Here is a 12896-nt window from a genome sequence, read left to right on the forward strand (position 1 = left end):
CCTGTCCTCTGTCCACACCCATGTTCAGGTTTACGGCTGAGACCTCATTAAAGAGCTCTGGGCTTCTTTGGGGTCTCAAATGTAAGCAAATAAAGAAATAAAGCGTTCCAGGCCCAGCAAGCAGCCACCTGGCCACCCTCTAGGGCTCCTCAAACACCTGCCCGTGACTGACCTCAGCATTTCCCCATCCCCAAGGCTCCCATCTTAGCCCCCCAGCTCTCAGTCTGGAAACCCCCGACTCATGACCTCCCAGCTCACTCCTTTTCTGCCCTTCACCTCAGCCCAAGCCCTACCCCATATATCTCCCGGAGTGCTCTGGAATTCCTGTCTTTACCAGATCTCTTCCAGAGGACAGGAAAAAGGGGAAGCGTGGCTCCTCATTCATAAGGCTGGTAAGACCTTCCTACCAAATGCAATGTGAGGAAGGAGAAGTAAAGGCAACATATTTTAACATATTTATTCTATAAATTTTCTTTTTTGTAGAGATAGGGCGTTGCTATGTTGCTTGGGCTGGTCTCAATCTCCTGGCTTCAAGCAATTTTCCCACCTCAGCCTCCCAAAAATGTGCTTGTATTATAGGTGTGAACCACTGAGCACAGCCTTCAAGATCTATTCTAAATAAAGTATTAATGAAACAAATCCCAGAATCTATTAGAAAACCTACTGTATCTTAACAAGGCAAGGTTCATCCCAAGAGAGCCAGGAATTCTTTAATGTTAGAAAAATATATATATTCTTGTGGTCCGCTGTGTTAACAGAGTAGATGAGAAAACCACTGTGATCACTTCACTCAATGAAGAAAGGCACAGAAGAATAAATCAGTAGCTGGCCAGGCGCGATGGCTCACACCTGTTGTCCCAGCAACTTGGGAGGCCGAGGTGGGTGGATCATTTGAGGTCAGGAGTTGGAGATCAGCCTGGCCAACATGGTGAAACCCCGTCTCTACTAAAAAATACAAAAATTAGCCAGGCGTCGTGGTGGATGCCTGTAGTCTCAGCTACTCGGGAGGCTGAGACAGGAGAATCGCTTGAACCTGGGAAGTGGAGGTTGCAGTGAGCCAAGATCGCGCCACTGCACTCCAGCCCAGGTGACAGAGCGAGACTCTGTCTCAAAAAAATAAAATAAAATAAAATAATAAATAAATAAGTAGCTTAGAAAATTAGGACTGGAAGGAGTGGCAGTCAGCATCTTTGCTCTGATTATCCCCGTGGCCTCCGTCAGCATCTTTGTTCTCATTATCCCCGTGGCCTCCAGGAGGGTAGCGTGGCAGGCAGTCGTACTTTCCCCAGGGAGGGGACTTTCCTGCACAGGTTCTAGTTTGTATGTGCCACAACTCAAGTGGCCACATCACATTCTGGATGAAATACTGACCGACGGAAGCTGGACCAAGAATGCTTGGCTCTGCCTGTCCCGAGGCCCATGATGCAGTTAAATAGGGGATGGGGAGAAGCTCCCTGATTGCCTGTGGTCAAACCCCATCTGTAGGATTCATTTCTCAAAGAACACTGAAGCCATGTGCAGCCTGAGAGCCCCAGGCCAGGCCTGCAGTTCTGTGACGTTACTGCAAGAACAGCCCACACCTCACTCACCATCACAGCATCTCCAGCCAGCCACAGTGCCTCTCAGCAGTTCTGAGGTCTCTGATGGCCGCCATCAGTTTCCACGTGGGGGTGGGGTAAGCAGGATTGATGCCTGTGCTACTACTGCCCAGCCCGCCTGCTGCCTCCCACTGGTGGACTCCCAAAGTGGCAAGATGCCAGTGCCACACTGATAGAGCTGCTTTACACACACACACACACACACACACACACACACACTCCAGTGGTGGATGCCCAGAAAGCTGCCCCCAGGTCCTGGGGTCTCAGTTTCTGTTGCTACAGGCAGGCCTAGCACTGGACAGAAAACCCACCTCCAAGACAGTGATACTTAACATCACTGTCACCACTACAGGTCCAGTTCCCTTATCCAAAGTACTTGGGACCAGAACTGTTTTGGATTTTGAGGGTTTTGGGGGGGAGGATTTTGAAATAATTGCACTATACTCATGAGTTGAACATCCCAAATTTAAAATCCAAAATGCTTCAATGAACATTTCCTTTGAGCATCAGCTCAGCATTCAAAACGTTTCAGATCTGGGGTTTTTGGATTTGGGATACTCAACCTACATTTGTAAAAACTATGGGTAAAAACTATGGGTGGGGGGCTTTTCGCCATCACTGATGCCTGAGCCACCCCCAGGAATTCTGATGGAATTCATTCCGGGTACAGCCCAGGCATTGGGAAGTTCTTAAGGCTCCCAAGTGACTCTAATCAGCAGCCCAAGCTGGGAGCTGCGAACCCCACCCTGTCACCCTTCCCGCGCTGCTTACCCCACTTCCCGCCACCAGCTACCCCTGGGCTCCAGAGCTCCCAGGCAGCCCCCCAGCCACAAGCCTGTGTCACTGGGAAAACAACTATGCAGCAAGGAAGAAGTCCACTGTGTCCTGTTCCCTGAAGGGGAAAGTGTTGCCCAGAAGCTTTTCCTAAAGGATGGAAGCGGCACATTGACCATCTCCACCAATCCACGGGAAGCACATGCCAAGTTTCCTCTCCAGAAATTTTCCTTAAAAAGATTGTACTCAACTGCATATAAATGGTCATGAGCATAACCTATAATTATTCAGAACATGAATGATTTAGATCCACGTTAAATGGTAGAACATTGCACAGTTACTTAAAATGGCACAAACTTACAGACTTTTTAGCAACTTGAGGACGTGATTGTTATAGTGTTAAGTGAAAAGAATGAAATTCAACATGTATAAATGTGATCAATCTACCCAGAAAATATGTTGGAAGCTCACTAGAAGAAAATGCATCAAATGTAGAAGCAAGAGGCTTTTTTTTTTTTTTTTTTTTTTGAGACAGAGTATCGCTCTGTCGCCCAGGCTGGAGTTCAGTGGCAGGAGCCCAGCTCACTGCAACTTCCACCTCCCAGGGATTCAAGTGATTCTGCTGCCTCAGCCTCCTGAGTAGCTGGGATTACAGGCGTGCGCCACCATGCCCAGCTAATTTTTGTATTTTTAGTAGAAACGGGGTTTCACCATGTTGTTTAGGCTGCTCTCGAAGTCCTGACCTCATGATCCGCCCAGCTCGGCCTTCCAATGTGCTGGGATTACAGGCAGGAGCCACCGCACCTGGCCGCGGAGAGGCTTCTTTAACATGATCAGTGCTATTTTTCTATGTTGTTGTATGCACTAATATTTTTCCAAATGTATATGAACTGCTTTAATAATAAAAATGTATTTGTTTCTTTTATAATAAAAATAAGCTTGTCTTATGAGAATAATGAACTCGTTTATGTTAAACATTAATTATAAAGACTGTAAAAGTCTAGAAACCACCTATTGTAAGTTTAGAGTGCTTGCTTCCGCAGCACATATACTAAAATTGGACCGATAGAGAGATTAGCATGGCCCTTGCGCAGAAGTTACAGAATGAGGAAGACATGGTGTGCATACGACAAACGCAGGTAGGACAGTCAGGCAGGTGAATGAACGAGGACCGAGAAGATCGCAAAGATACAAAGCCGCAGTGCTGGGCTTTGGCGACTGTCCCTTCTCACCTCTCCCTTGAACGCGGTGATTTAAAGGCAGGGAGAGAGGACTGGAAGGAGTCCGGGAGCCCCATCTGTGAGCCCCAGCGGACACTTGACTCTGCAATCTGCCCGAAGGCGAGCACGAAGAAGAGAAGCTAATGTGTTTTAAAACCACTTGGTCCAAATGAAATTATATAACCCAGGAAGGAACAAATCGCGTCGCTGATGAGCTTTTTTTTTTTTTTTTTTTTTTTTAATAAAGGAACGAGAAAAGACACAGGCTCGCTCCTGATGCCGCCCTATGAGGGAGACAGGCTGGCTTGGGGGAGGGCACCTGGGGGTGCCGGCTTCGTCCTCTCGGGGGCTATAAAAGGGGGACAGAGGCTCCCGCCTCCTCAGCCCCACTGCGCCGGTAGCCAGGACAGCGCCTCTACCACACTCGAGAACGGTGAGTTGCACATCCAGGCGCTGCAGCTTGGGCCCTCTGCTTTGCTACTTTGTAAAATCTTCCCTTGCTGTCTACACACTCACACACATCTACACACATACACACACATCTACACACATACACACACATCTACACACATACACACACATCTACACACATACACTCACACACATCTACACACATACACACACATCTACACGCATACACTCATACACATCTACACATATCCACACACATCTACACACATGCATGCACACATCTACAGACACATCTACACACACACAGCTACACACATACATACACGTACACACATCTACACACATATACCCACATCTACACACATACACACATCTACACACGTACACTCACACTCATCTACACACATACACACTACACACACATCTACACACACATCTACACATATACCCACACACATCTACACATACACACTCTCACACACATCTACACACATACACACGCATCTACACACATACACACACCCACACACATCTCACACACACCTACACCTCACACACACCTACACACATATACACACATCTCACACACACATCTACACACATATACACGTGCATCTACACACATACACACATCTACACACATACACACATCTACTCACACACATCTACATACATACACACACATCTACACACATACACACACATCTACACACATACACACATCTACACATACACACACATCTACACACATATACACATCTACACATACACACACATCTACACACATACACTCACATGCACCCATGTGCACACGTCACACCCTCTTGTACACATATACACACACACCTGTGCACTCACTCACATGCTCATGCACATACTTCTAACACACACAGTGCTCACTCTACCCAAGGTCCCGGCTCTCTGCACACGCACCCTGATGCCTGTGTAATGCTGCTCCTGCCCCTTCTCCCCCAGGCTGCATCCTCCACATTTGAATCTCCCCTCCAGCGGGGCCTCCTCGGAGGAGCCAAGGGATGAAGGTGCTGAGGGCCTGGCTCCTGTGCCTGCTGATGCTGGGCCTCGCCCTGCGGGGAGCTGCAAGTCATACCCATCGGCACTCCATGGAGATCCGCAGTGAGTGCCTGGACCCCTGTCAGCCTCCCATACCCCACCCTGCCTCACCCCAGAACCTGGTGCAGCCTGGTCACTCGAGAACCTGGCAGGAACGGGGTGCGCGGGAGGAAAGGGAAGTCAGTCCTGGTGCTTTTTTGAACTCCTGCTTCCCAAAGCCAGCCCACGCCCAGAAATGACCTCGCCAGAACCTCTGGGTGCCTGTTCCTCGGGCGGGTCCCAGCATGGCCTGGCGACTGGGCTGAGAGGCCCTGCCTGTGCACTCTGCCCTGCTGCCTCTGGGAGCACACAGCACACCCTGGGAACACGTGCCCACGGTCTGCTCCAGCTCTTTCCTTTCCAGCCCCTGACATCAATCCTGCCTGGTACGCCAGTCGCGGGATCAGGCCTGTGGGCCGCTTCGGTCGGAGGAGGGCAGCCCTGGGGGACGTCCCCAAGCCTGGCCTGCGACCCCGGCTGACCTGCTTCCCCCTGGAAGGCGGTGCTATGTCCTCCCAGGATGGGTGACAGCCAGCTTGTCAAGAAAATTACTCTGGAACCTCCCCCACCCCACCCTTCCCTCTCCTTCGGGCTCCTTTCCCTTCAATCCTAATAAAAGCTCTGGTCTTGTTTAGTTGCACATTCACGACTGTGTGGTGGTGATTCTGAAGTTGTTCCCTCCTGGGACGTTAGACTAGAAAGAGCCTCGGAGCCCAGCAACTTCTTTGGAAGAAAAGGCTCTGTGACTTGGCAGAGGGCACCTGGCGCTGAGCTGGGTAGCTGGGACCACCCTTGGTCACCAGCAGCCCACAGCCACCCCCACACCCAAGCTGCCCTGAGTGGCTGCCCAGGCTGTCCACTGCAGAAGGCCAGGCGGTGCCACGGGTCATACTCTGCAGGACACTGTCCCCATGGGAGGGTAGCATGGCCCCCAGCCCGAGCCCTGGGCAGCCCCTCAACCCCAGTCCTTTTTTGTTTAGACTTTATTTTTCAGAGCAGCTTTAGGTTCACAGCAAAATTGAGTAGAAGGTACAGAGAGTTCCCATCCGCCCCTTCCCCCACATCCGCACAGCCTCCCCCAAGATCAACACCCCCACTGACGGTGCCTTTGTCCTAGTCGAGGAACCCACGCTGACACATCCCCATCCCCATCCCCAACCAGTGTATGTCAGAGCCCACTCTTCACGCTGTGTATCCTGCGGATTTGCACAAATGTACAACAACATGATGTGGCATCGCGCAGAGTCATTTAACTGTCCTAGAAGTCCTCTGGGCTCCACCTACTCATCCCCGCCCCCCCGCAACCCCTACAACTGCTAGTCATCTTATCACAGTCTGTCTTGCCTCCCTCTTACTCAGGGAAGATGCATCATGGATTGTTTCTGACCCATGGCAGGGAGACTTGAACCTAGATTGCTGCCACGCCACGTGCGTCCCTTTCAAATCACACGGGGATGTCTCCACATCCTGCCTCAGGTGTAGCTTAGGTTAGCATTGGGGGCACACTTGCACCAACTGGGAGACTGAGTTCATCCCTTGAATCACTGAGCCTCAGTTTCCACATCTGCGTGCCACAGAACAGCAACGCTTACCTCATTCCTGAGCTCGGTGGGCGTGGCACCTGCACGCCAGCCGGCACAGGGTGGGTGCTCTGTGAGTACAAGCCCCTTCCCCAAGGCCCACCCCCCACCCAGCCATGTAACAGGCTGAGAGGACTCTGCTGGACCCTGCCTGCAGATGCTGATCTCAGGAGCCCACCCTGACCACAGCCCTCTTGGCCGTCCGTGCTCAGAGGGGCCAGTGGCAAGGCCCAGACCACCGACACGGGGCTGAGTTGGGGTGACTCCACCTCCCCAGCTACAGGGGAGCCCCTCCAGCCCTGAGCACCTCGCCAGGGTAGAGTGAGCCTGTGGGAACAGGAAGGGGGGCAAGGCCTGCTACTAGGCCAGCAGGGGCTGGGTCAGGCCTTAAAGAGGCCACAGCCCTCAAAAAGTTAAACATGGAGTTATCAAATGACCCAACAATTCACCCCAGGTGTAGACCCTGGAGAACTGAGGGCAGGTGCTCAGCACATCACAGCAGCGTTTACAGCGGCACCCTTCCCAGTAGCCAAAGGGTGGACACGATCTGAATGTCCATTGCCTTAGTCAGTTTGGGCTGCTCTAATAAGATAGCATAGGCACAGAGGCTTAGCCAGTAAACACTTATTCCTCACAGTTCCGGGGGCAAGAAGTCCAAGACCAAGGTGCTGGCTGATCCGACACCATCTTCCTGGTTGACAGACACCATCTTCTCGTTGTGTCCTCACGTGGCAGAGAGCGGAAAGAGGAAGCAAGCTCTCTAGCCTCCTCTTATGAGGGCACTAATTTCATCCATGAGGGCTCTGCCTTCATGACCTAATCTCCTCCCAAAGACCCCGTCTCCTAATACCACCACAACGGGGGAGGATTTCAACACATAAATTTGCGGTGGAGGCGGGGACACAATTTCATAACACCCATCAACAGAAGAATAGAAAAACACAGTGTGATCTATCCATGCAATGGAATATTACTCAGCCATGAAAAGGAATGGAGCACTGATACATGCCACAACACGGATGAACCTTGGAAGCATCATGCTAAGTTGAAAGCAGCCAGGCACAAGAATTCAAATGTTGTATGATTCTGTTTATATAAAAAGATTGTATGACATTGCATATTCTATAGAAGTAGTTCATGGCTGTCAGGGGATAGGGAAGAGGGGTGTGGGGAATGACTGCTTAATAGATACGGGGGTTCCCTTTTGGAGGTGATGAAATGTCTTAGAACTAGACCACGGCGGTGGCTGAAGAACAGAGTGAATGTACTAAAAGCATATTTTCAGCATCCTTCTCCCAAGAATAAGGCCAGTCTCCTACATAGCCATAAAATTATCATACCTGAACAAACTGTTGTAGAATTTCACAATATCATCTAGTTTTTAGTCTGTACTCAGAAATCCCCACAAGTAGCAAAATGGTCTCCTTTTCCCCCCACCGGGCTCCAATCTAAAAAATCCCCACAAGTAGCAAGACGGTCTCCTTTTTCCCCCACCGGGCTCCAATCTAAAAAATCTCCACAAGTAGCAAGACAGTCTCCTTTTTCCCCCACCGGGCTCCAATGTAAAAAATCCCCACAAGTAGCAAGACGGTCTCCTTTTTCCCCCACCGGGCTCCAATCTAGAAAATCCCCACAAGTAGCAAGACGGTCTCCTTTTTCCCCCACGGGGCTCCAATCTAAAAAATCCCCACAAGTAGCAAGACGGTCTCCTTTTTCCCCCACCGGGCTCCAATCTAGAAAATCCCCACAAGTAGCAAGACGGTCTCCTTTTTCCCCCACGGGGCTCCAATCTAAAAAATCCCCACAAGTAGCAAGACGGTCTCCTTTTTCCCCCACCAGGCTCCAATCTAAAAAATCCCCACAAGTAGCAAGACAGTCTCCGTTTTCCCCCCACCGGGCTCCAATCTGCATTCACAGTCAGTTGTTTCTCTTTGATTTCTGACCAGTTAATTTTTTATGGTGTGCTGGTGTTGACTTTTTCAAGCACCCAGGTGAGTTGTCTTGGAAAATGCTCCACCTGTGTGATTTGTAATTTGTTCCGCCACGGTGATGTACGTTCTTCCGTTCCCTGTACTTCCTGTCATCAGAGAGGTGCATCCAGGGTCTTGCCTGGATTCAGGTCGCGCACCGTGGACCCACTCTGTGTCCTTCCCACTGCATCACATCTGACCATGGGGTCCCGGGCTCCCTCCCTCACAGTGCTATTTGACCCTGTGGTAGAGACAGATCTCTTCATTGTAAGAGGTTTTTTTCCTGTGTGATGAATGTGAAATCTGTGCTGGGGCCAGGGCCCCATGGCCGTATCCTGTTTCCCAGCCAGCTTGCAGCCTGAGATGTCAGTGTCCCCTGACTACTCATGCCAGGCTCAGCTGCTGCACCACCAGTCACCCCCACAACATGGTGATTCTCTAATTCCTTCCACAGTCATTAGCTGGATTCTTCCAGAGAAAATATTTCTTTTTTTTCTAGAACTTTATAATTTTTGACACTCAAATTGGACTAAATTTGGCCAGTGGGAGTCCTAAAAAGGGAACAAATTTTTAAAAAATTAAAGAGAATAGTTCCGTGAGTCAGCCCCTCTGGGAAACGCAGATCCATCCAGAGGAATGGGATGGGAACATACTCAAGAGGAAACAAGACAGGCTGGGCACGGTGGCTCATGCCTGTGATCCCAGGACTTTGGGATGCCAAGATGGGCGGATCACCCGAGGTCAAGAGTTCAAGACCAGCCTGGTGAAGCCCCATCTCTACTAAAAATGCAAAAATTAGCCAGGCGTGGTGGCAGGCGCCTATAGTCCCAGCTACTCAGGACTGAGGCAAGAGAATCACTTGAACCTAGGAGGCAGAGGCTGCAGTGAGCTGAGATCCCACCACTGCACTCCAGCCTAGGGGCCAAGAGCAAAACTCTGTCTCAAAACAAAACAAAACAAAAAACAAAGAGAGAGAGAAGAAAAGGTTAGCATCACACGCTGGGACGGCAGGGGCTCCCAAGGCCACTCATCAACATTGCCATGCCTCCGGCCTCCACCACCACCCCCCACAGGCAAACAACAGCGCACGAAAAGACCCAGGTCCAAACTCAGGCTAAGCAGGGCTGGAGCTGCTTCCCCAGCAGCAGCCTGGACAGTGGGCGCACGGACCAGCTTCCCCCAGGGTCTGGGGCCAGTGGGGTCCTGGACCCATTTATCTTGAATCACCTGTGACACAAATGTCTCCGGCACTGCTGGGGCCTCTCCCTGTGTGCCTGCAGAAATGGGGCCTTCCTGCCTGCTGCCCCACCCCAGCCCCGTTTCGGGACAGGAAGATAAGGTGGTGGGGCACTGACACAGGTGAGCCTTCCAAATGCAGGTGTCCGGGGCGGCGGGGGCTGTTTTCAGGAAAGCCTGCTTGTTCTTTAGGTCTCTGGGGAAAAAAAACACGCTTTCCTCCCTTTGTTGGATACACATGTGTTGAGTGCCTGGTGTGTACCAGACAGTGTAGGGGACCCTGGGAATCCCACAGAAATCAGGGCAGACAGAGGCCCTGCTCTCACTGAGGTTCTCAGCCTCACCTATGCTCACCCGGAAGGATTTAGAAATCCCTGTGCAGTCTGATGGGATCAGAACCTCTGGGTGATATGCAGCTGTGGCGCTCCATTTTTTTTTTTTTTTTGAGATGGGGTCTTATTCTGTTGCCCAGGCTGGAATGCAGTGGCTTGATCATGGCTCACTGCAGCCTCAACCCCCAAGGTTTAAGCAATCCTCCCACCTCAGCCTCCAGGGTAGCCAGGACTACAAGTGCGCACCATCACACCCGGCTAATTTTTTGTTTTGCTTTTTGTAGAAACAGGGTCTCCCTTTGTTGCCCAGGCTGGTCACAAACTCCTGGCCTCAAGTGGTCCTCCCGCTTCGGCCTCCCAAAGTGCCAGGATTACAGGCATGAGCCACCGTGCCCTGCCTGGGTGTGGGGCTTTCCGAAGCTCCCCAGGTGACTCCAGCACAGGGTTGAGCCCTGCCTGCCTAGTGGTGAGGGAGGAGGGGAAAGGGGCAGTCACAGTCCCGGGAGATGGGGGACACAGGGCTCTAGGACCACCACAGATCTGTCCACTCTTGGGGAGGCCATGAAATGATGCCTGAAGGAGTCAAAGGATACATTTTAATAATAAATGCTAGCATAGTCACAGTAGGTCGCCAAGACAGAGGGGGAAGCAGGCAGTCAGACATACAGGCATCCTACAAACTTCCCTCCTGTTCCTCCCCTTCTGTGTCATCAAGCCGCTCCTCTGTAGCTCCTCTGAGAGCCTCCTGGTTCGCCCTTCAGCAGAGCAAGCACTCAGGACGCCAGGACTGTGGGGCTTGCCTTACACAATGCTGGAGCGCCATCTGGTGGCCTCCTGCCGCCCTCAAGCTGGGTCCCCACCCCGGCTCAGGGCCGGCTGCAGGGGCACAGGGCGCGAGGACACAGCCTAGCACACTAGGGACTCACACTTCATGTTCTTCATCGACAGGGGAATCATCGCATGAAAAATGGTCCAACTTTACTCGCAGCCGGAAACTGCAGTGTGCATAGCAATAATACAGTGTCAGATTTCACCAGTGAAATTGTCTAAGAAACGAGGACAGTACTCGTGAAAATCAAGGGAACAGGCCCTCTCGGAAGCTGTTTTCTTTGTCTAGCTTTTCTTGGAGATCATGACAGGGGTGTGTGAAATCTGCTCTGCGTTTCTCTAGTAAAGATCACGTGAGGGGTTCATTTCAGGTCACACTAGCACCAGGAAAGCCAGACTCCAAGGAAGATCCAGGATGTTTCCTTGTCCCCAAGATTGAAAGCTGGATCTGCCACAGGACCAGTGGACCCAGGTGGCTCCTCCAGTTAGGAAAACGAATCCAGGGATCATGAGGGAGGAGCCATTAAGAAGCTGTGGTTGGGACACTGAGAAACCCAGGCTGGCAAGGAAGGGTTATGCCCACCCTAGGCCCACTGGATGAGGGGAGGGAGCAGTCACCAGAACCTGCAGGAGGAAGAGGCCTCTTGGCCGGGGGCAGTGGCTTCTGGCCAGGACACAGCCAGCCTCACCAGACAGGCCCTAGGCAATGGCTGGCCTCCGTGCCCCTCCCCCATCCCATGCCAGGGCTTCCCATGGTCTGGGCCCCACTGAAGGTCAAGGCCTGGCATCTCTACGCAAAGCAAATGAGGGCAGAAGGAAGCCCGGAGGAGCCGGGGAAGCTCCAGGCACACAGACCTTTCCCCTTTTGCGTGATGAGAAGCTCAGCGTCCAACGGGAGGTACTCTGCTTTCTCCTTCCTTGATCCTTACAGCAGCCAATACAGCGATGCCACCTTTTCCAGGTGGATAACAATGTCTTATTATTTAAAACTTACACCTGCTTATCATAGTCCCAGGGCCAAGGATGAAAACCAGTATCACCTTCCAAAAAGTGGCCACCTTTGAGATAACCACATCAGGTGTCCAGATAGAGACCAAACAGGAAAACATCACGTGGGGTTTACCTCCCAAAACAGGGTCTGGGTTGCTGCAGTTTGGATATTTGTCCCTTCCAAACCTCATGGTGAAATCTGACCCCCAGGGCCGGACGCAGTGGCTCATGGCTGTCATCCCTGCACTTTGGGAGGTGGAGGCGGGCGGATCACCCGAGGCCAGGAGTTGGAGACCAGCCTGGCCGACATGATGACACCCAATATCTACTAAAAAACACAAAAATTAAATGGGTGTGGTGGCGCACGCCTGTAGTCCCAGCTACTCAGGAGGCTGAGGCAAGAGAATCGCTCGAACCTGGGAGGCAGAAATTGCAGTGAGCTGAGGTCGTGCCAGTGCACTCCAGACTGGATGACAGAGTGACACTCCATCTCCAAAAAAAAAAAAGAAGAAAAAAAGAAGAAATCTGACCCCCAGTGTGAGAGGTGGGGCCTAATGGGAGGTGTTGGGTCATGGGGGTAGGTCCCTCATCAATGGCTTGGTGCCATCCTAGCAGTAATAAGGGGGCTCTTACTCCATAGCTCCTGTAAGAGTTCCCCCAGAGCTGGTTGTTAAAAGGAGTGGGACCTCCCCCCTCCCCTCTCCTACTTCCTCTCCCCGTGTGACCTCTGCACGCCAGCTCTCACTGCCTTCTGCCATGAGTGGAAGCAGCCTGGGGCCTCACCAGAAACAGTTAGTGGCCCCGTGCATCTTGTGCAGCCTGCAGAACTGTGAGCCCAATAAACCTC

General features: G+C 51.6%; 1 protein-coding gene and 1 non-coding gene across 2 annotated transcripts; both read left to right on the forward strand.

The window, feature by feature from the left end:
• Positions 1-3399: 3399 nt before the first annotated feature.
• Positions 3400-3502, forward strand: LOC129488954 (U6 spliceosomal RNA). Its single transcript, XR_008659789.1, has one exon. It is a non-coding gene; the product is annotated as a U6 spliceosomal RNA (small nuclear RNA).
• Positions 3503-5037: 1535 nt separating this feature from the next.
• Positions 5038-5641, forward strand: PRLH (prolactin releasing hormone). Its single transcript, XM_055291122.1, has 2 exons — positions 5038-5137; positions 5478-5641. The coding sequence occupies exons 1-2, from the start codon at positions 5038-5040 to the stop codon at positions 5639-5641; spliced, it is 264 nt and encodes an 87-aa protein (XP_055147097.1).
• Positions 5642-12896: the final 7255 nt, after the last annotated feature.

Source organism: Symphalangus syndactylus, chromosome 8 (assembly GCF_028878055.3).
Source record: "Symphalangus syndactylus isolate Jambi chromosome 8, NHGRI_mSymSyn1-v2.1_pri, whole genome shotgun sequence".
Classification (NCBI taxonomy): Eukaryota; Metazoa; Chordata; class Mammalia; order Primates; family Hylobatidae; genus Symphalangus; species Symphalangus syndactylus.